This window comes from Natator depressus, chromosome 1, assembly GCF_965152275.1.
Source record: "Natator depressus isolate rNatDep1 chromosome 1, rNatDep2.hap1, whole genome shotgun sequence".
NCBI lineage: Eukaryota > Metazoa > Chordata > Testudines > Cheloniidae > Natator > Natator depressus.
In genome coordinates this window covers 229366084-229391935 of record NC_134234.1, presented here as the reverse complement: position 1 = coordinate 229391935, position 25852 = coordinate 229366084, and the positions used below count along the sequence as shown (strand labels likewise).

Below are 25852 nucleotides of genomic sequence, written 5' to 3'. Positions count from 1 at the left end.
GGTCAGTTTGCATTTTACCTTCCTTTACAGGCCCAATTATATGGAACTGATGGAAATGAAAAAAGTGACAAATGCAACAGACGATCAAGCAGTTGGTAAGGCTACTTGATTTTTTGTTTGTTTGTTTTTAAATGGGCCTTAATTTTTCAACTTCATTATGGCTGTAGTAAACCGTTCCACTGGAGTAGCTTACTAAGGATCTTTTGGAAGTAATGCTGTAAATGTCTATGCTATGTAAACCTTAAAGTTCAGCTTTTACAGTCACACCCAAGTGTCCCCATCAAGAGGCCTGAAGTTCAAATTTATGAGGTTCGGCGCTCCCATGGACTTCAACTGCAAGGACATGCGAAAATTTGAAAATCTGGCACCTTATAGTTTCTGCTTAAATATTAAACTGGGACTCAAACTTGAAAAATATTTCCCCAAATCTTCATAGCCTACCCCAACATTAAATAAGCATGCTCATTTATCTCTATCTTGCACTGAAGTTATTTTCTTTACTGTGATCTGAAAGCTTTAGCTGAAGTACTTATTTTCAAGTATGCACATTTGGCAGGGGCCGACTGGGATCAAAACAAAATGAGAAGCGTCCTTCACTGCGACGATTCATTAGCACATATTCCTGGACGGAGTCTGAGGAAGAAAAGTCTGAAACAAAGTAGGTCTTGATTACTTAATCTGCAAGACTTTAAGGTGGGCTTGCTTCTTGCGCTTGACACCATGTTGCATGTCAAAGCTGTTGTAAACTGGAATACTTACTCTATTTATAAAAATGTGCCTGTTTATGTGTATTGATGAGTGTTTACCAGGAAACTAAGTTCTAAAACTTACTTGCAGAACCAAACAGGCGCAACCATCAGTTGAAGAAATACAAGAAGACAAAGCAAGGAAGTTAAGTGTTACTGAAAGGAGGAAAAATCCATCAAAATGGAGTCTAGGATCAGCGTAAGTTTCTCAGTTGCAAACATGAATTTCTGTAAGGGGAAGTAGTGGTCCGGTGGAGGACACGGGAAGAGGAAGCAGAGTGGTAATCTTGACTTTTTATTGATGTCAGCCTTTCAAAGTAGGCAGCATTAAGTAATCGAATTAGCAGGTTAAAGCTCTACTTTTGGTACTAGTCAAGAACAGAACAACTTCTGGTATTACAAGCTCACAAATTCATCTTGAGATGTGACTCCTTGCAGTGTGGTGCTCTGCCTCAACACTGCCCCTCAGAGATCAAAGCCTAAGTTCTTAACTAGTCCAGATAGCCCTGTCATTCTAAATTTACAGAGGAAGGCACTGGAGTATACATTAAACCCTTTTGTTGCAGAAAAAATGGCTGATATTTGCAATGTCCACTAGGAGATTTAGCCACACACTTTCCATTAACATGAATGGAATGTGTGAAGAAATCCCATATTTGCCTTTGAAAACAGTTTTTGTGCCTCTTCAGAGTTTTATATAAAACATCTTTAGCATCTAGTGCTGACTGGAGCCTGCACTGTAAACCCAGAATATAACATGCCAGTGTAGCTGGCTATTAGTACAGCGGCAAACTTGTCTTCATTACATACAATTTATATTCTGGATTAGTAGTCAGACAATATGATATTTAAACCTTGAAGAAAAGCATGTCTGTCCTATGTTTATGGCTTCTCCACAGTTGCAACATCATGTCATCGTGGGCATCTCATCTGAAGACTTCCTTCTCCAAGGCTAACAAAACTCTCTGGATTTCTCTTACCATCATTGTACTCCTTGCTGCACTCACAAGCTTCCTCACAGGTCTCTCTCTCCAAAGACCTGCAGATGCTGCCCCTGTGGGAACTGGAAGTTCCTGGACATCACTACAACAACTGCTGTGGCCACATACTAAACTTCAACACAATGGACCACCACCAGTATAACACACAATCTGTATTTTAATTTGTAAAATCTTTTTTTTCCTCCCCTAGACTTCCTGTTTGACTCAATTTGTGTTATATAAACTAGTGTAAACATAGCGCTCAAGTCTAGAATTACTTTAACTTTCTAATATGAGTTGAGGTAGTATATTTAAAATCCCTTATTTTGAAGCTTTTTAGACTATACTTAACTTTCAATGGTAAAACATTTTTAAAGCATGATTTGGAAATACAACTTCCCCCTCAGACCACAAAGACTATCTTCCCAAATGTCTTAATCCTGTTCAAGATTAGAACAACTTAAAAAATAGCTGTCTCTCCTTTTGAAGCTTGTAATAAATGGGTCTAAATGTGTAGTTACTAGAAAGTAACTAATTTTATTCACAAACTTTTTCTTAATGCATTTTTAGGCATTTAAAAAGCTGTTTTGATTTGCATGTGAAATGACAGACATCAAATGTAACGTTATTGACCGAGTTCTTGATGCTCAATAAAGTTAATTTAAAATATTGGCTTAAGAGTATGTTAACACTCTAGTAGCAATGAGCAGTTGGTATACAGCATCAATAAATAGGCAGCTGGCTTTCTTTACTTTTTCAATTGCTTCTTCACTGGCAAAATCTTTGATCAGATGGTACAGAGTAGAATGAAATTCAGTATTGTTCGCTAGATCTTCTGAGAAGGCTTCGCTAGTTTCACTGATCATGAGCCTTTGTGCTCGCTGACCATTAAACATATAAAGGGACCAGTCTTCATCTTTAACAGCATCGGTTTTAAGGTGTTCACTCACCTACAGCAGAATGGAAGAATAAATGCTGTAACATTACTACATTTTCTAGATAGACATACAGTTAATGTAGGGAGGAAAGCTGATAGCTTGGGATGCTGAGACCCAGGCTTAATTCCCTGCTCCAGCAGAGACTTGTGTAACTTTGGATCTCGCCCTAAGTGTCTTGATCAAAAGAGGAAGGTGCCTGAATCCAAAATGTAGGTCCTCAAAATCCCCATAGTGCCAAATGTCAGTGGGCACATGCACCACCACTTAAGTCCTGATGCTGAGTACATGACTTAGGGAAATGTCTAGTCTGAGCTCCTGCATTTGTTCTGTCAGGGAAGGGCTAATATGGTAGATGTCCTCAGATGCCTCCCTCTACAGTGCTTATGGGATCAGGCCCTGCACACAACAGCAGAAGGTGGTGTTTTATCCAACACTGCATGGGTTACAGCACTTCCAGCAGGAGGTGGGAAACCTGGATTCAAGTCCCCTTCTCCCCCTGTCCCCTCACCCCCAGAAAGAGGAGCATGGATGTGAAACCTGGGTCTTCTGCCTCCTGGGTGAATGCTCTAACCACTGTGGTTTTAGATGTTGGGCCACCATGATTCTTTGTCAGAGCTGGCTAACTAGGTTTAGGCACCTAAATCCAGAAGAGAGGCTGTAAATTATAAGTGGTAACTGGACTGTCCCTTCCACCCTACCTGAGGCGCACACCCCATCCTCTGCATTTTGTATTGTCTAAATTTAGGTGGCTCCCCACCCAGCTCGCTGGCTTTTGAGGGTCCTGTTCAAGGTACCCAGGCTCCCTCAGGAAGGCCAACAGGAATCTTGCATATGTAACTATTTGTCCCTACACATCTAGTATCTCTAAACACACTGAGCCAAGTAACTCCGATTCCAGGATTAATGTCTCAGTTACTCAAACAGATTAACATTGTAGCTTCCTGGTGATTGGCCAGAAGATACCTTAATCATAGCAATTCACTAATTCCTCTTGAGGATTCTTTGAAAAGTGGTGGTGATTTAAAGTTGTCCATTGTGACATTTATCTTTCATCAAATGCAAGGAAAGGGGGGGAATATTGTAGACTCATTTATTCAATAATGCTGTTAAAATTATTTGCCTTAGAGCTCCAAATTTACTAATGGCATTTATCTAGCAAGTGGGAGTTAACAGCTGTTGTCTTGCACTGCGTAAGTCTTACAGAACAAAATTACTCAACCTTGACCAAAAGGATATTTTGTATATTAACCTGTAGAAATGTGTGTGACTACTAGTTTCCCCTCTCAAATGGGGGTGGGAGCAAATGTATGACCTATAATAGCAAGGGGTTAATTATCTGACCTGCAGTCAGAGGCTGCAACTGAATCTACCCTACCTACCTGCCAAAAGAGCTCCTCTGTGTCCTAGCAGGGAACAGAAAGTAAGTGAGGAAGGATCTCCCTTCTCTATGCCTTGAAAGAAGTGGATGTTAAAACTCTGACACCTGAGGTCTGCCTGCAAAAGAGGAGCACTGTGGGCTGCTCTGAAGGGAAGGCGAGCTCAGGTTACAGCTGGCCAACTAATAAAATCATCACATATCTAATGGGTAATGGAGGACTCTGACTCAGCCTACCTTTGAATGAAAATCCTTTTTGTACCCAGCGATAGAGCTGGAGAGACCAGGTAGCCCTGGACTGTGCTAAACTTTCATAACCAAGCTTATAGGTCACCTGGCATATAGAACTGTTAAGCAGAGTAACTGAAGACCCCAAAAGATGCAATCTCAATAGCCAAAGGACTGTTACTTAGCAAAGGTATAGGTGAGTTCAGCAGGGGCCAGGCCTTAGAGAAAGCTCTTCATTTCAGAAACATGACCTAGCTGTAGTTCAGTGTTGCTCATCTAGTCATATATTACATTATTTTGGACTAAGTCTAAAATAGCAACCTTAAAAACTACTTGATCTTGACCAGATGCCAGATTCCACTTGCTCCAACTGAAAGCAAAAGCAGATGCAACCAGCGCCATCTGTTGATAAGTTGTGACTTCTGCTAGTGGAGTCTGTAACAAAGGGTACAAATCAGAAACCACGGATCCAACAAATCACACCACTTTATGCTAGACGACCACATTGAAGGCAAGCTCTGGTCAAAAGATAGTGGGCCAGATTCTGGTTCCTGCTCCTTTGGGTGGCTCTGCAGCTGTCTCACCCAGGTACCTGAGGGTTCTGTATGGCGTAGATCCACCTTTGTGCCAAAAAATGTTGTCTACAAGTAGAAAATTGGATCTTTTAAAAAAAAGTAGGTCATAGCTGTCTCACCTTCTTGTTCACGCAGACGTACTTGTAAGAGTAGTCTGATGGGAAAATGTTCACTCCAGCCTTTTTCAAAGCAATGATCAGGTCAATTGGAGATGTCCATTTTCCTGTCAAGTGGGAAAGTTTTTCACTCCCATCCACAGTTATTGAAGACAGCATACACTGATTACCCTGTTGCATGAAGCAATAAAAACAATTTTTACTGATTAAAAATATTCTGTACTTCAGGCCTTTTAAAAATAATTTACTTTTTTCTCATGACTACTTTATAAATACCTCTGATGCATACACATTCACCTGCACCCCATACCCTACCAACCAATAGCTGCCAGGACCAAAACTTCAAACGGGTGTCTGTCTGCACTGGGAAGGATGCATGTCTGCTATTGCCCAGCACCTACTCTGCTCTGTTCACCCCTGCCTCTAGAGTGTTCTCAGCCAAGAGAGTTTAGGATAAGTAGTGTGTCGGCACATTGCCACCATAGTGGCTCTTAATTCAGCTGGCAGTTACCTGTCAGATTTTGAGGGTAACTAGACAGTAGATTTGTGTATGTAAATCAGAGGAGGAGATTTTACACCAAGCAAGTAGCATTAAAATTGAAGAGCTGCCTTTTAAGACTCATAAACTAGAGGGGGAAAGAGGGGTAATTTGTGGCGAGCTGTGCTTTGTATGATGGTCCTGAATTTAACATGGGATGGGGGGAGCTGCAGCTTTCAAAATACATTAATTAGAACTCTGTTAGCAGTATGCTGCCTGCTGGCCCTTCTGGGCAAAAACCTAGGCTAAAGCACCAGTTCTATTCCCTACCCTGCACCTTCCCAATTCCATGATGGGGGGGGGGGGGGTCAACACACAATTATCCTCACGCTTTCATCCTTACTAGGGCAGCCTGACTCAAAAATTAGCTCTGATAAATAACCATAAGGGTCTGTAGTTGACTTGCATGTATCAAGAGATTTACTGTACCTTAATCTGCATTTGAACTTCTGCAAAAGCTGTAACAACAGTGAAAAGTAATTCATCTGTGCCATTAGGTCTCAGTTCCCATGACTGATATGGCATATTGAGGTGAGCATCCTGAATCAGTGTGATTGTATAAAAAGCATCCATCTCAAAAGAGATTTGTTTCTCTTTCATTTTGTACTTTATGTCACTGATACCATCAGTTCTCCATTGTTTGCCTATATTATATACATATTTAAAAAAAAAAAAAGAGGAAAAAATTGTTAGAGCTGCTGCTTTTGGTGGTGTTAGCACAATACTGAACTTGGGTCAAGTGGTATGCTGAGCTCTGGAGAACCTTAGGCATGTAATACAGACAATAGATGTTAAGAGAAAGATAGTCTTACAATTGGTATCAAAATTTCTCCCTAGCCTAAAAATGATAAATGAAAACACAGATGATGGAGCAGCTAACAGTCTGGGAGCTCATTTATAATAAATACTACTCTCAAACTTTAATACATAAAGAGTCAAATTCCACTTTAATGTAGATCTGGAATAACTTTACTGACATCCAGTCGGGTTACTTTGGATTAACACTGGTGTGAGAACAGTATTTGGCTTTTTAAATATATATGATTTGAAAGTAGAATTTGGCTCAAGATTGATTTATGTACTGTAATTAAATTTTCTAGCTATAATTTTTCTCATAACCATCAATGGTGTACTGTTACACTGTTGAGACTAAAATAAATGGCACAGAGGAACTGCAGCACTATTGATGGTAAGTTAGTTCTATTCAAGCCGGCTATTGTAATTTGGTTGTTTGCACATTGAGAAAAAAAACGGTTAGTTATCTCTCGTAACTGTTGTTCTTCGAGATGTGTTGCTCATGTCCATTCCACGTTAGGTGTGTATTTGCCCCATGCACCGGTGCCAGAAGATTTTCCCCAGTGGTATCCATAGGGCCAGCTCTGGCACCCTCTGGAGTGGAGTGGGTATATGCCAGTTTAAGAGGTGCCATTGTCCCTCCCCCCTCCTTCAGTTTCTCCTTGCTGGAACTCCGACAGAGGGTCAGGAGGGTGAGTCATGGAATGGACAAGAGCAACACATCTCAAAGAACAACAGTTAGGAGAGGTAAGTAACCACTTTTTTTTTCTTCGAGTGATTGCTCATGTCCATTCCATATTAGGTGACTCACAAACAGTGCCTCTGGAGGTAGACCAGGATTCTTGGATGCATGGATTACAAAACCGCTCTCCTGAAGCCAGCATCATCTCAGGCCTGCTGGGTGGTGAAGGCATGGACAGATGACTACGTTTGCGGTCCTGCAGATGTCCTGGATCAGAATGTGAGCCAGGAATGCTGCTGACGCTGTCTGTGCTCTTGTTGAATGAGCTGTCACTATCAGCGGCAGAGTAGAAAAGCACCACTGGTACAACTGCTTGCCGAAGCAAAAGGATGTTCCACCACCATCACTGGCAGTAAGAAGGAACTGAAGGTGGGGGGAGGGCTGCCAGCACTTCTTATAGTGTGCCACTCCAGAGGGTGCCAGAGCCAGCCCTACAGCTACCACTGCGGGAAAACCTTCTAGCACCGGTGCATGGGGCAAGCACACACACCTAACATGGAATGGACATAAGCAAGAACTGGAAGAAAAACATATTTACTACAACTGACCAAAAAACTTTGGTCAAAACATTTTTTCCATGGGAATTTACCGATTTATTGAAATCAAAACATTCTTCAGACGCAGTTCAATTTTGATTAAGTTTCTCCAGAAACAAGGTAAATTCTGAAACCAGGACTTCCAGGGTCTGGCACCCAGGGACGCCAGGATCTGCAGCGCTAGGACAGCATTCCAAGAAGACTGTCTCAGAGCTAGGATTCAATCCCCTTTCACAGAGAATTTTGAAATTTTGGGCTTTTGTTCCTAAGCAGAATGAAATTAAATACTGAAATATTGAAATCTTTCACAAAATGAAATAACTTTCTCTGCCTTGCTCTAATATTTACACTATATGGGAGCTAAAACATGTAAACCCAAACAGTAAAGCAGAGATAATAGCCTATCACTGTTTTAGAAAGATTTTTTTAATGGAGCCAATTACCAAGACATATCACTTGAATGAGGACTGAAACACTATACAACATTTTCCTTACTTCTAAATAATTTACAGAAGACTGTTTGAATAAGGGAGCAACAAGATCTTGTGTCTAATCGAAATTATGCACCAATTGAATGTTAAGCTTTCAAAAATCAAAGATAATGAACAGCGAAGGGCCCATACCAAACTCTGGATCTGAACTGGATCTCATCTCTATAATGGGACTTGCCAAAGTCTGAGTTCCAAATACTCCAGGAACTTTGGAAAAATTAAAATCCAGATCTGAATTCTGGGACTTGAACTTGAGAGGTTTTTGGATTTAGCATTTGTGTGTAACAGCTGGCTGAAGACTGACTGTACCTGCAGAATCCCATCTGGCAACCACAGGCTCCTCAAAAAATATCACACTGTCAAGAAGTCTAAGAGTCACCCCTATACGTGGATATGTGGCATCTTCAGTTTCTTCTGATTCTGGAGGATAGGGATATGTCTCCAATCCTACATCAAGTAACTTTGATGGAAAGGTGAAGAAAAGATAAAATGTCATGAGAAAAAGCAACAGACTACTAAATTTTGTAATCCACTTTGGTCCTCTGCAGAGTTCACTAAAATACAATCTAAAGAGCTAAAAACTTTATATATCATTTGATAATTCTACACATCTGTGAAACTTTGCAAATTACACTTTGCTTCTTCTGCATCTTCCATCTGAGGCTCTCAAAGGGCTTTCTACAAACACTGTACAGCCACAGAGAGGGGCGGCAGCTATTACTCCAGCCCATATGTCTGATATTCAAGTACTGCCTGCACTGGGGCTGTATTGCAGCTCTACCTGAAGGTGCTGGGTTAGGGATGGGGAGTTGTGTCTTTCAGTCCGCCAATGAACATATTTACTTGAGCCAAATGCAGTTTATGTAAATTATGTCTATTAATGAGATCAGCATTGCAAAAATCCTGTGATGCAGGTAAATGTGATCTCAAATTTTACAATTGGGGAAACTGAGGCATACTGCCTAAGGACCATAAAGTCTGCAGCGGAGCCTGGAACGAAACTCAAAGCTCCGTTATCACAGTCATAGGCTTTAACCCATCCTTCTGTTTATAAAATGAAGCAAGGACTTCCTTTTCCTTTAACCAACATCTTTAGGAGAATTTTCAAATGCAGTGATTTCAGATGTTTGTGCTACCTCCATTTAACAGAACTGAATGCACACACACCCATTATATGGATGCCACAGGTATATAAGAAAGTTTGCAGGTGCAGCTGAGGAGCATGATTTGAAAACTCGGCTTTTAATCTCAGTGCACAGAAACTCAAAGGATAGAACTGTTTGTTTATACAGTGTGAACTCTATATTGACAAATCTCCAGAACTGTGGCAACTCTTTCCAGGGTGATCAGAACTAAAAGAGATTCATTGGGTGCAATTTTGCTTCAGATCTTGACCTACTTCCACCATGGTCCAGCCTTTGATTTGTTTGGCTTGAGGTGGGAGCTTCAGTGCATCAATAAGGTACACTCCACCCACTGGTGTGAACTGGTGCAGATCAACTACATTTTCGCCAATTATCTCTTCTTCTTTTTCATCAGTGGCCACCTGCAGTGGTGCAACCTGAACTAAATAACAACCAAATATCATGTATTAATTCAACATCTGAATAAAGTACCAAATGCTTTTTGCGCATACAGCGTCTAAATGTACTTAAAATGGCTTTCTACTCTGCAACATCTCAGCGCCACCTACTGGTGGTCTACGGATTTTTTAAAGGATTCATTGGAATGGATAAAACTAGACGGACAACAAAAATGAATAGAAGGCTTATTCAGGGCTGGACCTAGGTTTTGTGGGGCCTTAAATTAAGAACTGTAGGGCCCCCAGTTATAATTAGGCATGTGGCTGATGTGCCAGCTATGGGCACTTGGTGGCACAAGTACTCCTGTTCTTTGTAACCAAGGCACTCTGTAGCTGCATAGACCTATGACCACCACGGGATTTACTAATCCATACCTAATGATTGCACCGTCTTCTCATGTTTTTAGTACTGAGATTTTAAAGAGAAGGGTGCATTTCTCCTACTACTAGGGCCTGATTCTGTAAGTGACTTCATGGGTCTGCTCAAGCAGATTCACCTACAGAATCAGGGTCTTGGTTATAATTTGTGCAACCTCAATAAACACAATGGAGTTTCACAACAGTAAATGACAGAAGAATCTGGTCTGGAGTCAGTGAGGTTGCACTGGTTATAACTAACAGGAAGAACTTGGCCCCCATGTTATATAAGATCCTACAGGGGTTATGGAAAGTGCATGTAAGGCAGACATGGGGCCACAAACTGAAGTTAGAAAAGGAAGATACTTAACCTAGTAAGGGATGGAGGGTGATCAATCTGTGGAACAAAATTCCTTAGAGAATCCGCAATGGTGGATTAGAGGAAATTCCTTACCAAAATTCGTAAGAGACTTTCCAATGGTGAATGTTTTTTAAAAGTTCTAAGCACTTAAAGAAAATAATACAGGATTTTCACCCTGTAACAATATCATGTAGATGGCTGGATGGTCACTAGCAATGTTCAAAAATGCATGAAAAATGTTAGATATCATAGTATAAGGAAGACAATTTATTATGAGGATCCACTTAAACTCTGTTCAGTAACACAAGATAAAATAACTGTATTATAAAACTTGCTAAATAAAAGACTGTATTTTTTAAAAATGAGGTAATCTCAACAAACTAAAAATATCCAGTGTAATGTGTTTCCAGGTCTTTTTAGAGTGGGATGGGAAAGAGTTGCTAGTTTTATATGAATACTATATGCGCTCACATATTATATATGTAGTTTTTGTAAGTATACTGTGTGCATACTACAATTTAAGCTCTCTGTATACTTATTAATAATATAGTATACTAATCTATGTAATAAATCCACTGTACTATTAACTACAACTTTGGCTTTCCTTTTTTTTAAATAAAAAAAATATTTAAACTTCTTCTAAACAAAGCTAAATACTTGTTCTCCCAAGCTAAACCGTTGAGATCTTTTTTAACACTTGTAAAAATATATTCAAGATAGAGAAGACACTGCGCTCTTTACATACATTTTCACACTAAAACAATGAAGAAAAAAGACCTTAAACAAATAAAAATAATTATGCCATTTCTGGGCACAGGTCTTAGTTAATATTAAGGCTGGGATTTTTAAAGGTGCTTAATGTCTAAAATCCACGCCTTGGAAAAATCCCAAGGGAAATACCTACCTGTGTGGTCCATAGATGTGAACCTGACAGTTTGGTTGCTGGGGCAGCACCCACTGGAAAGTTCTTTTAAAAGGCTCTATAGCTCAGATAATCAATGCTGCACAACACACAGTCATCTTGTTTTAGAAGAAAGTGTAAAAAATAAATCAATGATTTTACTAAACTAAAGGATCTAGAAGTGTTGGAGAAACTGATGGCTGATCTATATGAGAAAGAAGATTACAACTAGCACTGGTCTCTTTCCTGGGATTATGGCCCTGATTCAGCTAAGCATTTAAGCACCTTACTTAAGCATGTGCTTAAGTAAGGAACTATTCCTGGGCTCCCAGTTATGCATAAGCTTCAATAACTGACAATCTTAGCCTAACTCAAAAACAAGGGAAGAACCTTATTCAGCCAAGACAGATACCTAGCCGGAACCTCAAGACACCTGTAATGTATTATATTTTATAAATATATAAAATGAGAGCAATATCTACGTCATCTTTGTTCTGTCCATGTAGGTGTTGGGGCTACATTATATACACTAGCTTTGTATGCTCCAGTGTTTGCCTAGAGTAAAATCAGACGTTTATATAATTCTGCAATACTCCATGTAAAATCTGAGTACCTCCTGAAATGGTGCTAACATTTTCTGATTTCTTATCAGATTCCTCTTCTAGCTTCTCATTTTCATCAGGATCGATTTTAATGCTGTCTTTGAAAGAGATGGCACTCTATTTAAAAAACAAAATATCGTGTTTTTAGATTACAGTGAGACAGGCACAATTAAAAATAGTGTAGCTTCTCTGTGAAAATGAGAACCTCGGGAGAAGGAGTAAGGTCCTCATCATGCAATGAGATGTGCATGAAGCTTACTGGAGGAATGGGGCTGTAGTGTAGGAATATCCAGAATGCATCATTATGACACTTTTTAATTTGCTAGCTGACAAAACCAGATTTTGGTACAAAAATCAGGCAGTCTGGATTTTGTCTAAGTCAGGTAATCAGCTTTACATATTAATACATAAATAGAGAGAACACGTGTAATAATTAATTGTATTTCTATAGCAGCTTCCCTCCAAAAATCCCAAAGCACTTTTCAAATATTAATGAATTCAGCCTCACAGCACTATGTGAAGTACGTATTACTAGCCTCATTTTTCTGATGAGAAAGCTAATGCAGGGCCAGAGATAGGAACTGTAATAGAAACAAACATAGAACTCAGATATTATGACTTTTGTTTGTACCTATGCTATGAGACTTTTCATTCCTTTCATTGTTTCCCCTTTTAACAAAGTTATTTAAGTTTTGGATTTCCATCCTAGATGTGCCCTCACCCCTGTTGTGGCAGACTTCTGGGAAGCACAGCAATGGGGAAAGTAGCCAGGCACTCATTGCATGTTTGTTTCCCCTCCGCTAGGTGGATTAAAGTGCTTCTCCGTATACACTGTGTGATGGAATTGTGGCAAGAGGCAGCCTGCAGACTTGTATGGAATGCCTGCCCTGCAGGGGAACAGAGAGAGACCATGCAGCAACAGAAAGAAGGACAGAACTAGAGAAAAAAACTGGGGGAAGGGAAAATCTCAGGGCAAACAGAACCATAAGAGATATCCTAGGTGAGCGACCTGGGTTGAGAGAAGCGGATCCCTGAGGTGGGAACAGGAAAAGAGTGAGGACTGCTGGAGAGGGAACAAGACTTGGAAGAGAGAGGAGAAGAGTGGGAGAAAGAACAAGATAGGGAGCTTAACGAGGAATGAAAAGCAAAAGCCAGAAAAATATAGGAGAAAGGCAATAAGACAGGTGAGATATGTCATGGTGTAAAAGCAGGGTTGCCAACCCTCCAGGATTGTCCTGGACTCTCCAGGAATTAATCTTTAATTAAAGATTATATCATGTGATGAAACCTCCAGGAATACGTCCAACCAAAATTGGCAATCCTATGTAAAGGAAGCAGGGAGTGGGGATGACCTGCCTCAGGCACTGCTTTGCAGCAAATGTGGTGGAGGGAGACACAACAAGGCCAGGAACCACTGCTGTAAATATATGTCAATAAGATGTCAAAATGGTAGTTTACAATTATTTATCTAGAAAGTTGGGCAGCGGAATAAGAGTAATTTAGAACTGCCTGTTAACCTACAGGCCATAGAAGCTACTAAGAGTAAAAAAGCCATTGTATTCCTTTGGGATATTACTTGGAAGAGATTCAGATTAACAGAGATGGTACTTTGACAGCCCTCTAGTGGCAAAACCATCAATATACAGGGACTAAACAGCCACAACACCAGAGTAAAGACCCATTCCATTCTAAAACCTACTTTGCACCCCTTCAGACTGTCCTGACACTGTTGGACTCTTGTGTGTGGTTTGTGGGACACTGAATTTTCTGTAAACAGAATCAGTTCATTCTAATACTTATTAACATTTTTGAATGACCCTCTTACAGTGATGTCTTACAATTTTATCTGGTATTATCCATGCCCTGATCCACACCAGTCACAGATCTTGATTCCTACTACAACGTTCCATCAAAACAGTCATTTCTACTCTCCAATTGCTGTTCTTTCTTTTCTCCTTCCCCTATCTCTCAAGATTCATGGCAGTCCAGCCAGTGTGGCAATCTGTGTGCTGTGCCCTAAGCTGAGGATGGTCACTTCAAATTCCTAAGAATTTGGACTTTCCCTCGCTTGTGGTCTACAATGGATGGTGCAGCTACATAGCCCCCAAATTTGTAAGATTGCAATTTGTTCATCTCACACCTTGTGCAGCTTCAGAGCTTGCCAGTCTTGGTAAATCCAACCAATCTCAAAAGGTAGGTGGTTGAGAAGATAACCAGAAATGAGAAGGACTACAGGGAAGGGTGTGACTGCAAGGAAGGGAGAAGGTTTAGGATACTTCGGGTAGTTGCAAGGAACAACCCATGCCACTGGAGTGGGCAGAAGACGACTGGTTACCCAAAAGTCTTTGTGGAATTGGCTCAAAAGGTTCCGTGTTTTTGTATCTCACCCTACATCCTGCTACAGCAGTTAAGATTGACTGAGATGCTCTTGCTGTCAGGTCCTTGATTTGAATTCTGCAGGACTGCCCCAGAGCATTCTCCAGTTGAGAATCACTAGCTTTGGCATGTTCTAGTTTTGGTGGCCTGCCTGAGCTTGGGTTTGGTAACCTTCAGGGCACGACGTACATTTTATGTAATATGGCATGTAGCTGATTTAGTTTGGTCTTGTTTTTTGTTTAGTTGGTGGTGGCAACAGTGCTTATGGATAGCTTTGTCACCTATGGAGCTAAATTCTATATGGTGCAAATAACAGAATTTGGTTCTATCTGGTTTTAGTTTTTGTATCTAAGTGCTTAGATACTACAGTTTAAAAGTGTTTTAAAAATTCACTATAGGACAAATCTTGAGATATTTAGTTCTTACTTTGTCCTCCTCAAGGAGAACTCCCATTAACTTCAAGAAGAACTTCACCTGGATAAAACTTGAGTTAAGATCTCAGGATTTGCTCCCTTACCTTTTCAGGGTTTATCCATACTGAACCTCTAGTACTTTTGAGGTAGGCCCATTACTAGTTATAAGGAACTCAACTGCAAGACCTTCTCCAAAAAGGAGGAATTATTTTATAAGGAGAATGAACATTTTAAGGACTTTTTTTGTTTTCTAAGGCACAAGGGAGACATGTAAAGATCTGTTAAGATGCTAATACGATGCAGCTGGGCATTAACTGACAGCACTGTCCATGCTGTACCTTTTACATCTTTCTTACCTTTCTTCCATCAGATTCCTTTTCAATTACCAAGTCGCTATCTTCTCCACTCTTTTGTTCCCCTTCTTTTTCTTCTTTCATATCATAAAGCACAGTTAATTCTTGTTTGCTTTCTGGGGCTTGCACTTTTAAGTGCAGTTTGGGAATGCATTGTAGTGGGGAAATATGATCATAATGAGTGTGCAAGATGCGGACAGCAATATCACTTGTGGCCACTGTCTTTGGAAGGTCAAATCCATTTTCTGCATCACTAAACATATGATTTTTGAATCTGTAAACAGAGAATTAAAACAAAAGAATTCTCTAGTAAAGTCAGTATAATTTATTTTTACATCACACTTCAATATTCCAGTACATTAATCACAGTAATACAGGCACCTATGTTACCTTTTACCATATTCCACAGTCTGGGGAACAAAACTGGAGAAATGGGTTAGATGGTCATCAAATGCTCACCCAGCACTGAGAGCTGCCACGAGCCCCTCCAAGATAGCTATAACAGAATTAAAGGAATTAAGCTCTGCATGCAGTTAAGGATTATGGCCAGGCAGAGGGGGGAGGGAGGGGAGTCAGTTGTTCTATACAGCATCCGCATAGGTAAATTGGACTAATTTATTAGGCACATTTCTGCATAGATTACTGCAGCTGCTGTCTGTATTAAGTCCCTCTCCACAGTTAGCACAAACAAGCTGAGGTGGCACTTAAGGTAAAGGGAGCCAAGCTAGGAGAACAAGCACATCACCTCTGTGCCACTGTAGGAAATGGGCTAGAAGGCATACAGAAGGAGATCAATTCTGTGTCAAATCAGGTACCCAAGAACTTGGGCCTTTTTGCCCATGGATCTTTGGCCTGCCATAGTATGACTGGAGGTCCCATTTCTGACCAAGCAGACAGAGACCTGTTCAAATGAGAACTCTCCTTCTGCCCATTTTAATACAAGAAGATATTGGCTAGAATTATAAAATCTTCCACCCATAAGCCTCGATGTTTTGCTTAGGAACACTGGGTGAGATTCTGAGCTGTGCTTTAAAAGGTGCAGCACATTCTGTGCCCAATCGAAGGATGCTAATGTAACATCAAGCCACTTTTATGCTCTCCTGATTCAAGGCTCCTTTGCTGCACACAGAATAATGTAAACAGCCCTAGGGGGCATAAGTTACAGAAGCCTCCCTAGGCTGCCCTATAGGCTGCAGTGCTGTCCTAACACTCCAGAGTGCTGCAGCCCTGCTCCAACATAGCCATCCTACCCCCAGCAGACCCCCTACGCTAGGGCTTGCAAGGGAGTCCTCAGAAGGCAGTCTTACAGCTGTCTTCCACAGTTCCAGTGTCTGGCACACTCCCCACTCCCTCCAGGCAGATAAGGGCCACTTGTGGAATAAAGTGCTACTCAACATGAATAAGGGTTGTCAGAAACTGGCCCTGAGTCTTTATTCCATAGAGACGTACAAAGATAGAGCTAATTTGAAATAAGGTCACTTTTGTACTGTACCTTGGATTCTTCTTGAGGTTTCCCCAGATACAGAAAGTGATATTTTTATCTTTTATGGCCACCTCCATATTTCCACTGTCAGAATCTGCGTAAGTATTAGCCTTCTACAAAAAACAAATCAGCATATTACTCTAAATTAAACTAGGATGGAGTTGATGTACTTGAACCTGATGACAGAACTGCTATTGTCTTTGCACTCAGAACGATTAAAAAGTTGAGCAAATATTATAAATTCTTAGGATAACATCTGAATTAAGTAAAATCTACATGTGATAATTTGTAACAGCCTATACGAAATTTAAAACTATAAAACTTTCTTCAGTGGGATCACTAGCTTAAATGTTAAAAAGTTATTGATTACTGTATAATTTACTTCAGTGAATTAACTGATCACATTTATGACATATTTCTTATCTGCCCTAGAAAGACGGAGTCTTCCCCTTGTTCTTGCTAAGTGGGGACTTGCCACTATAATGGTCAGTTCTTGCACTCCTGTAAAAAGGCCCAGAAAACCCATTTGTTCTGTGATACACTCTAGTTATAATGGCCACACATTATCCTTAGTTTAGGTGCCTGGCATTGTATTACAGCCACTCAATGCCTTTAGTCTGTAAATTCCAGGTAGTCAGTGGGTTCTAGCCCACGAAAGCTTATGCCCAAATAAATTTGTTAGTCTCTAAGGTGCCACAAGGACTCCTTGTTGTTTTTTCTCTTTTATCTGGTACACTTGAGCTGTGATAAAGTCTTGTGCACACCTATCAGAATTACATAAATCAAATAATAGTAATCCAGTATCTATAAGGCACCCATTTATTGTGGTATTTGGCTGCACTTCACATCACTACCAACAACAACTTCTCAAAACTGAGGAGTGTATATTTTGACGCCAATATGTCCTCCTTTTTGGCAGCTTCTCGCATAGATATCGTCACATATTTTTCTATACTGCTGCTTATGCATAAAACATCCTATGTGTAATGATCCCCTTCCTTCAAATCTATTTAAGTAACCTTAGAGCTAGCATTTTATACTTATTGAAGATTCTCCAAAGTTATAAAATGTAAAGAGACACTGGGACAAACTGGTAAGCGATAGGTTAATTTGACTTCAGCTGTGTTAGCTTACAAATCTGCTTTCTCCACCAAGGACAAGAAGTGGGAGTAAGGCAGATGTACTCACAAGAATGTCAGAGGCAGCTATTTTTTTGAAAACCCCTTTTCATAAAGTTATATCAGAGCAAGACAAAATTCTATTACACCCTTACAACCAGTAACAGGATAACAAGGCTGTTTGTTAAGAGCTACTGTGCATCCTGTCTCTCACAGAAACAAACACATACTAAAAATCTACAATTTTTAAAGATACGGTTCATCACAGAATATACAAATATTAAAATATCAGCGCGAAATAGAAAGAAGCAGCACATTTTGATAAGTATATTCAGACAGTGCAAGGATAAGGTGAAAGCTGACCTGTGGCCATCAAGATTGTAAGTTGAAGATCAAAGGAAGAGCTAACTGTAACCTGAAAGATGACCACTATACTATCAAGGAAGTGTTCTGTCTTCATTCATTCTGTGTTCAGATACAAAAGGAGCAACATGTAGAGAGAAAGTAACATGAGGGATACCAAGATGGGAACTGAGAAGTTCTTTCATAAGAGCAACTCCCATCAGGCTGGGAATTGCTAGTTCAGTAGACCAGTGCCAGGCAGAAATACCCTACTACAGTGTTAGAGAAAGCCATATCTGAATTTAGAGAAGATTATACAAACAGTTTTGGAAATTCAGTTATTCCTGTTGGTACCATTGGACAAAATGGCACCAGGGACCAGACCCTGGCAGAGAACCAGACTGAGGTTCAAAGGAGTAAACAAGTTGACAGCTCCCTGTATATACACAAATCATCTACATCTTTTACCACAGAATCCTGACAACCAACATCCATCAAATGCTGAATCTTAAGACAGACTAAGGGTATGTCTACACTACGGAATAAGGTCGAATTTATAGAAGTCGGTTTTTTAGAAATCGGTTTTATATATTCGAGTGTGTGTGTCCCCACAGAAGTGCATTAAGTGCATTAACTCGGCGGCGTGCTTCCACAGTACCGAGGCTAGAGTCGACTTCCGGAGCGTTGCACTGTGGGTAGCTATCCCACAGTTCCCGCAGTCTCCGCTGCCCATTGGAATTCTGGGTTGAGATCCCAATGCCTGATGGGGCTGAAACATTGTCGCGGGTGGTTCTGGGTACATATCGTCAGTCCCCCCCTTCCCTCCCTCCCTCCGTGAAAGCAAGGGCAGACAATTGTTTCGCGCCTTTTTTCCTGAGTTACCTGTGCGGACGCCATACCACCGCAAGCATGGAGCCCGCTCAGGTAACCGTCACCGTATGTCTCCTGGGTGCTGGCAGATGCGGTACGGCATTGCTACACAGTAGCAGCAACCCATTGCCTTGTGGCAGCAGACGGTACAATATGACTGGTAGCCGTCATTGTCATGTCCGAGGTACTCCTGGTCGCCTGTGTGAGGTCGATCAGGAGCGCCTGGGCAGACATGGGCGCAGAGACTAAATTTTTAGTGGCTTGACCAGGTCATTCTCTTTAGTCCGGCAGTCAGTCCTATTGAACCGTCTTATGGTGAACAGGCAAGCAATATGTCCTTCTGCACCGTCTGCTGCCAGCCAAAGATGTAAAAGATAGATGGAGTGGATCAAAACAAGAAATAGACCAGATTTGTTTTGTACTCATTTGCCTCCTCCCCTGTCTAGGGGACTCATTCCTCTAGGTCACACTGCAGTCACTCACAGAGAAGGTGCAGCGAGGTAGATCTAGCCATGTATCAATCAGAGGCCAGGCTAACCTCCTTGTTCCAATAAGAACAATAACTTAGATGCATCATTTCTTATTGGAACCCTCCGTGAAGTCAACCCTGTAAGCCGTGTCCTCAGTCGCCCCTCCCTGCGTCAGAGCAACGGCAAACAATCGTGCATCTGAGTTGAGAGTGCTGTCCAGAGCAGCCCAATGGAGCACTCTGATTGGGCTAAAACATTGTCGCGGGTGGTTCTGGGTACATATTGTCTGGCCCCCGTTCCCTCCCTCCCTCTGTGAAGGCAAGGGCAGACAATCGTTTCGCGCCTTTTTTCCTGAGTTACCTGTGCGGACGCCATACCACCGCAAGCATGGAGCCCGCTCAGGTAACCGTCACCGTATGTCTCCTGGGTGCTGGCAGACGCGGTACGGCATTGCTACACAGTAGCAGCAACCCATTGCCTTCTGGCAGCAGACGGTGCAGTATGACTGATAGCCGTCCTCGTCATGTCCGAGGTGCTCCTGGCCACGTCGGCTGGGAGCGCCTGGGCAGACATGGGCGCAGGGACTAAATTTTTGGTGACTTGACCAGGTCATTCTCTTTAGTCCTGCAGTCAGTCGTATTGAACCGTCTAATGGTGAGCAGGCAGGCAATACGGATTGCTAGCAGTCGTATTGTACCATCTTCTGCCGGGCAGGCAAGAGATGACGATGGCTAGCAATCGTATTGTACCATCTTCTGCCGGGCAGGCAAGAGATGACGATGGCTAGCAATCGTACTGTGCCATCTTCTGCCAGGCAGGCAAGAGATGAGGATGGCTAGCAGTCGTACTGTACCATCTTCTGCCGAGCAGCCATGAGATGTGGATGGCTTGCAGTCCTTCTGCACCGTCTGCTGCCAGCCAAAGATGTAAAAGATAGATGGAGTGGATCAAAACAAGAAATAGACCAGATTTGTTTTGTACTCATTTGCCTCCTCCCCTGTCTAGGGGACTCATTCCTCTAGGTCACACTGCAGTCACTCACAGAGAAGGTGCTGCGAGGTAGATCTAGCCATGTATCAATCAGAGGCCAGGCTAACCTCTTTGTTCCAATAAGAATAACTTAGGTGCACCATTTCTTATTGGAACCCTCCGTGAAGTCCTGCCTGAACTACTCCTTGATGTAAAGCCACCCCCTTTGTGGATTTTAGCCTCCTGAAGCCAACCCTGTAAGCCGTGTTGTCAGTCGCCCCTCCCTCCGTCAGAGCAACGGCAGACAATCATTCCGCGCCTTTTTTCTGTGCGGACGCCATACCAAGGCAAGCATGGAGTCCGCTCAGCTCACTTTGGCAATTAGGAGCACATTAAACACCACACGCATTATCCAGCAGTATATGCAGCACCAGAACCTGGCAAAACGCTACCGGGCGAGGAGGCGACGTCAGCGCGGTCACATGAGTGATCAGGACATGGACACAGATTTCTCTGAAAGCATGGGCCCTGCCAATGCATGCATCATGGTGCTAATGGGGCAGGTTCATGCTGTGGAACGCCGATTCTGGGCTCGGGAAACAAGTACAGACTAGTGGGACCGCATAGTGTTGCAGGTCTGGGACGATTCCCAGTGGTTGCGAAACTTTCGCATGCGTAAGGGCACTTTCATGGAACTTTGTGACTTGCTTTCCCCTGCCCTGAAGCGCATGAATACCAAGATGAGAGCAGCCCTCACAGTTGAGAAGCGAGTGGCGATAGCCCTGTGGAAGCTTGCAACGCCAGACAGCTACCGGTCAGTTGGGAATCAATTTGGAGTGGGCAAATCTACTGTGGGGGCTGCTGTGATGCAAGTAGCCCACGCAATCAAAGATCTGCTGATATCAAGGGTAGTGACCCTGGAAATGTGCAGGTCATAGTGGATGGCTTTGCTGCAATGGGATTCCCTAACTGTGGTGGGGCCATAGACGGAACCCATATCCCTATCTTGGCACCGGAGCACCAAGCCGGCGAGTACATAAACCGCAAGGGGTACTTTTCAATAGTGCTGCAAGCTCTGGTGGATCACAAGGGACGTTTCACCAACATCAACGTGGGATGGCCGGGAAAGGTACATGATGCTCGCATCTTCAGGAACTCTGGTCTGTTTCAAAAGCTTCAAGAAGGGACTTTATTCCCAGACCAGAAAATAACTGTTGGTGATGTTGAAATGCCTATATGTATCCTTGGGGACCCAGCCTACCCCTTAATGCCATGGCTCATGAAGCCGTACACAGGCAGCCTGGACAGCAGTCAGGAGCTGTTCAACTACAGGCTGAGCAAGTGCAGAATGGTGGTAGAATGTGCATTTGGACGTTTAAAGGCGCGCTGGCGCAGTTTACTGACTCGCTTAGACCTCAGCGAAACCAATATTCCCACTGTTATTACTGCTTGCTGTGTGCTCCACAATATCTGTGAGAGTAAGGGGGAGACGTTTATGGCGGGGTGGGAGTTTGAGGCAAATCGCCTGGCTGCTGGTTACGCGCAGCCAGACACCAGGGCGGTTAGAAGAGCACAGGAGGGTGCGGTACGCATCAGAGAGGCTTTGAAAACCAGTTTCATGACTGGCCAGGCTACGGTGTGAAAGTTCTGTTTGTTTCTCCTTGATGAACCCCCCCGCCCCTTGGTTCACTCTACTTCCTTGTAAGCTAACCACCCTCCCCTCCTCCCTTTGATCACCTCTTGCAGAGGCAATAAAGTCATTGTTGCTTCACATTCATGCATTCTTTATTCATTCATCACACAAATAGGGGGATGACTACCAAGGTAGCCCAGGAGGGGTGGTGGAGGAGGGAAGGAAAATGCCACACAGCACTTTAAAAGTTTACAACTTTAAAATTTATTGAATGACAGCCTTCTTTTTTTGGGGCAATCCTCTGTGGCGGAGTGGCTGGTTGGCCGGTGGCCACCCCACCGCGTTCTTGGGCGTCTGGGTGTGGAGGCTATGGAACTTGGGGAGGAGGGCGGTTGGTTACACAGGGGCTGTAGTGGCAGTCTGTGCTCCAGCTGCCTTTGCTGCAGCTCAACCATACACTGGAGCATACTGGTTTGGTCCTCCAGCAGCCTCAGCATTGAATCCTGCCTCCTCTCATCACGCTGCCGCCACATTCGAGCTTCAGCCCTCTCTTCAGCCCGCCACCTCTCCTCCTGGTCATTTTGTGCTTTCCTGCAGTCTGACATTATTTGCCTCCACGCATTCATCTGTGCTCTGTCAGTGTGGGAGGACAGCATGAGCTCGGAGAACATTTCATCTCGAGTGCGTTTTTTTTTCTTTCTAATCTTCACTAGCCTCTGGGAAGGAGAAGATCCTGTGATCATTGAAACACATGCAGCTGGTGGAGAAAAGAAAAGGGACAGCGGTATTTAAAAAGACACATTTTATAAAACACTGGCTACACTCTTTCAGGGTAAACCTTGCTGTTAACATTACATACATAGCACATGTGCTGTCATTACAAGGTCGCATTTTGCCTCCCCCCACCGCGTGGCTACCCCCTCAACCCTCCCCCCTCCCTGTGGCTAACAGCGGGGAACATTTCTGTTCAGCCGCAGGCAAACAGCCCAGCAGGAATGGGCTCCTCTGAGTGTCCCCTGAAGAAAAGCACCCTATTTCAACCAGGTGACCATGGATTATATCTCACTCTCCTGAGGATAACACACAAACGGATGTTGCTTGAACGCCAGCAAACATACACTGCAATGCTTTGTTGTATAATGATTCCCGAGTACGTGTTACTGGCCTGGAGTGGTAAAGTGTCCTACCATGAAGGACGCAATAAGTCTGCCCTCCCCAGAAACCTTTTGCAAAGGCTTTGGGAGTATATCCAGGAGAGCCGCGAATGCCAGGACAAAGTAATCCTTTCACATGCTTGCTTTTAAACCATGTATAGTATTTTAAAAGGTACACTCACCGGAGGTCCCTTCTCCGCCTGCTGGGTCCAGGAGGCAGCCTTGGGTGGGTTCAGGGGGTACTGGCTCCAGGTCCAGGGTGAGAAACAGTTCCTGGCTGTCGGGAAAACCGGTTTCTCCGCTTGCTTGCTGTGAGCTATCTACAACCTCGTCATCATCATCATCTTCTTCGTCCCCAAAACCTGCTTCCGTATTGCCTCCATCTCCATTGAAGGAGTCAAACAACACGGCTGGGGTAGTGGTGGCTGAACCCCCTAAAATGGCATGCAGCTCATCATAGAAGCGGCATGTTTGGGGCTCTGACCCGGAGCGGCCGTTCGCCTCTCTGGTTTTCTGGTTGGCTTGCCTCAGCTCCTTCAGTTTCACGTGGCACTGCTTCGGGTCCCTGTTATGGCCTCTGTCCTTCATGCCCTGGGAGATCTTGACAAAGGTTTTGGCATTTTGAAAACTGGAACGGAGTTCTGATAGCACGGATTCCTCTCCCCATACAGCGATCAGATCCCGTACCTCCCGTTCGGTCCATGCTGGAGCTCTTTTGCGATTCTGAGACTCCATCATGGTCACCTCTGCTGATGAGCTCTGCATGGTCACCTGCAGCTTGCCACGCTGGCCAAACAGGAAATGAGATTCAAAAGTTCGCGGTTCTTTTCCTGTCTACCTGGCCAGTGCATCTGAGTTGAGAGTGCTGTCCAGAGCGGTCAAAATGGAGCACTCTGGGATAGCTCCCGGAGGCCAATACCGTCGAATTGTGTCCACAGTACCCCAAATTCGACCCGGCAAGGCCGATTTAAGCGCTAATCCACTTGTCAGGGGTGGAGTAAGGAAATCGATTTTAAGAGCCCTTTAAGTCGAAATAAAGGGCTTCATCGTGTGGACGGGTGCAGGTTTACATCGATTTAATGCTGCTAAATTCGACCTAAAGTCCTAGTGTAGACCAGGGCTAAGTATTTGCATCCTCACGCTCATTTTAAGTAGTATACTTGCCTGTATTAAAATACATAGCTTCCACATCTGATCTCCAAATAAAAAATTTAGACAACTTCTGACCGCTGTCACTGGTGATGAAACCTGACACTACACCCTCTGTTGTTCTTATTGCAAAGTGACAGACATTCATTAAATTTCATATAATAACTATAAAGAAAATACTGGTTAACAAATTTCATTCATTTTAAGTATTTTGTTTTACCATTTAAGTTTTTTTAGTTGGTTAACAGAAACTTTTAACTTTTAAGTCTGTTAACTTCAAATTATTAAACCAAATTACCACTCATCACAACTGACTTTTTAATTGAATGCACAGTGTGACAATTCCAATAAATGATATCTGGCTGATTTTCTCAGTGAAATGTATGGAACTGTTTTTATACACTAAACTGTATTTTACATTTGCTCCTCTGATTTCTTGCTGTTTCGATGGCAGTAATGATGACCAGAGTCTAGTTTACCATATACAGTGCTCTTACTCCTTGGCCTTGAATTATTTTGGCTAAACAGTACTAATTAATGGGGGGGGGGGGTTTACTGGAGGAGAATCAGCCTTATAATAAATTACTAAAAGTTTAAGACTTTGCATAACTCAACTTTCAAGTAACCTCTAGCTCCTACAAGAGTCTGTGTATCTCATTGTGGCATAGTATAAAGTGGTGACCTTTTATAATTCAAGATAAGCTACAAGATTCTATAAAACAGTAAATCTAGGTGTGACTTATTGTTAGACACAAATGTCCCTGTTTGTATGAACAGCTTGTTCATTTGTAGGAAGACTGTGCCAAGGGCGTAGTAATAATTGGTTAAGTTTGGAGAGTGCTTTCTGAAACTAGATCATCCGTATTTAGAAGTTCCCTGTGTGTGTCCAGGAAGAAAGAGCAGTGAGAGGAATTTGTAAGGTATGAAAGAACAGAATTTCCAGAGATAAGGACAAGCATTATAGCCAGTTCAAAGTAAACAAATACTCAGTCAGGTTTGAAAATCAGGTATTAAAATGGCAGAAGAAGCAGATTACTGACTGAAATAAGCAACCAGAAACTGTAGAAAGTTAAGTCAAGCAGCTAGAGGTGTTGCAGATTAAGAATACACAACTCATTACCCAGACAGACTTGGTCAATGAGTAAATAAAACCACTACAGATGCTCAGAACCACTGTGAAAGGAAACCAAGCTCAAAGTATATATAACATTGTTGTGCAAAAATTAAAATCTTCCATTGTTGTTTGCAGTGTTGTAGCCATGTTGGTCCCAGGATAGTAGAGAGACAAAGACCAACTTCTGTTGACAACAAAGACAAGCTTTCGAGCTTACACAGAGCTCTTCTTCAGGTTATTAATTAATATCAGTTCAGAAACAGCTTCATCTCCAGTTAACCATTAGCAAAATATATAAGTGAAAGGTAATGGGGCTGGAAGAGGAGCTTACCAGGACAACAAATATTATAGGGGAAAAAATGAGAGCGTATCAGAAGCAAAACCTTCTATGAGCAGCTGAGACAAATGCGTCTTGCTCAGAACAGACATAATCCTGATGATGAAAGAGTATAAGAGGAGCTTTTTGAGTTTACTTGACAACTTAAGGGATGATACGAAGTATTATTTGTTCATCGAGATACCAGGCTTTAGGCTAACACACACAG

At 42.5% G+C, this 25852-nt stretch overlaps 3 protein-coding genes across 6 annotated transcripts in view; 1 reads left to right on the top strand and 2 right to left on the bottom strand.

The window, feature by feature from the left end:
- Nucleotides 1-2167, top strand: part of IRAG2 (inositol 1,4,5-triphosphate receptor associated 2) — a 64802-nt gene extending 62635 nt beyond the window's left edge. Inside the window, exons 36-39 of the mRNA XM_074937393.1 lie at nucleotides 31-95; nucleotides 557-658; nucleotides 838-945; nucleotides 1646-2167. Of these exons, the coding sequence (XP_074793494.1) occupies nucleotides 31-95; nucleotides 557-658; nucleotides 838-945; nucleotides 1646-1889 (519 nt within the window). The 3' untranslated portion in view covers nucleotides 1890-2167. The remainder of the gene's footprint in view (nucleotides 1-30; nucleotides 96-556; nucleotides 659-837; nucleotides 946-1645) is intronic.
- DNAI7 (dynein axonemal intermediate chain 7) overlaps nucleotides 1041-25852 on the bottom strand; it is a 47760-nt gene continuing 22948 nt past the window's right edge. For all 4 annotated transcript variants that reach the window (XM_074937405.1, XM_074937421.1, XM_074937413.1 and 1 more), the window contains 9 exons: nucleotides 16498-16601; nucleotides 15009-15279; nucleotides 11875-11980; nucleotides 9460-9626; nucleotides 8370-8520; nucleotides 5926-6140; nucleotides 4962-5129; nucleotides 4589-4702; nucleotides 1041-2676 (listed from right to left, as the gene is read on the bottom strand). In XM_074937405.1, coding sequence (XP_074793506.1) covers nucleotides 2401-2676; nucleotides 4589-4702; nucleotides 4962-5129; nucleotides 5926-6140; nucleotides 8370-8520; nucleotides 9460-9626; nucleotides 11875-11980; nucleotides 15009-15279; nucleotides 16498-16601 — 1572 coding nt within the window. In that variant the 3' untranslated portion in view covers nucleotides 1041-2400. The remainder of the gene's footprint in view (nucleotides 2677-4588; nucleotides 4703-4961; nucleotides 5130-5925; nucleotides 6141-8369; nucleotides 8521-9459; nucleotides 9627-11874; nucleotides 11981-15008; nucleotides 15280-16497; nucleotides 16602-25852) is intronic.
- LOC141993303 (uncharacterized) lies at nucleotides 22148-25180 on the bottom strand. The gene is made up of 2 exons (XM_074962838.1): nucleotides 23227-25180; nucleotides 22148-22647 (listed from the first exon to the last, which is right to left on the bottom strand). Exons 1-2 carry the CDS (start codon nucleotides 23807-23809, stop codon nucleotides 22148-22150), a joined length of 1083 nt encoding a protein of 360 aa, XP_074818939.1. The 5' UTR covers nucleotides 23810-25180.

Coding starts and splice junctions, on each gene's coding strand:
- LOC141993303 (XM_074962838.1), bottom strand. CDS start 23,809: ATGCAGAGCTCATCAGCAGAGGTGACCATGATGGAGTCTCAGAATCGC. Junction 22,648..23,226: donor AGGCGGAGAAGGGACCTCCG/GTGAGTGTACCT, acceptor TTTCTCCACCAG/CTGCATGTGTTTCAATGATC.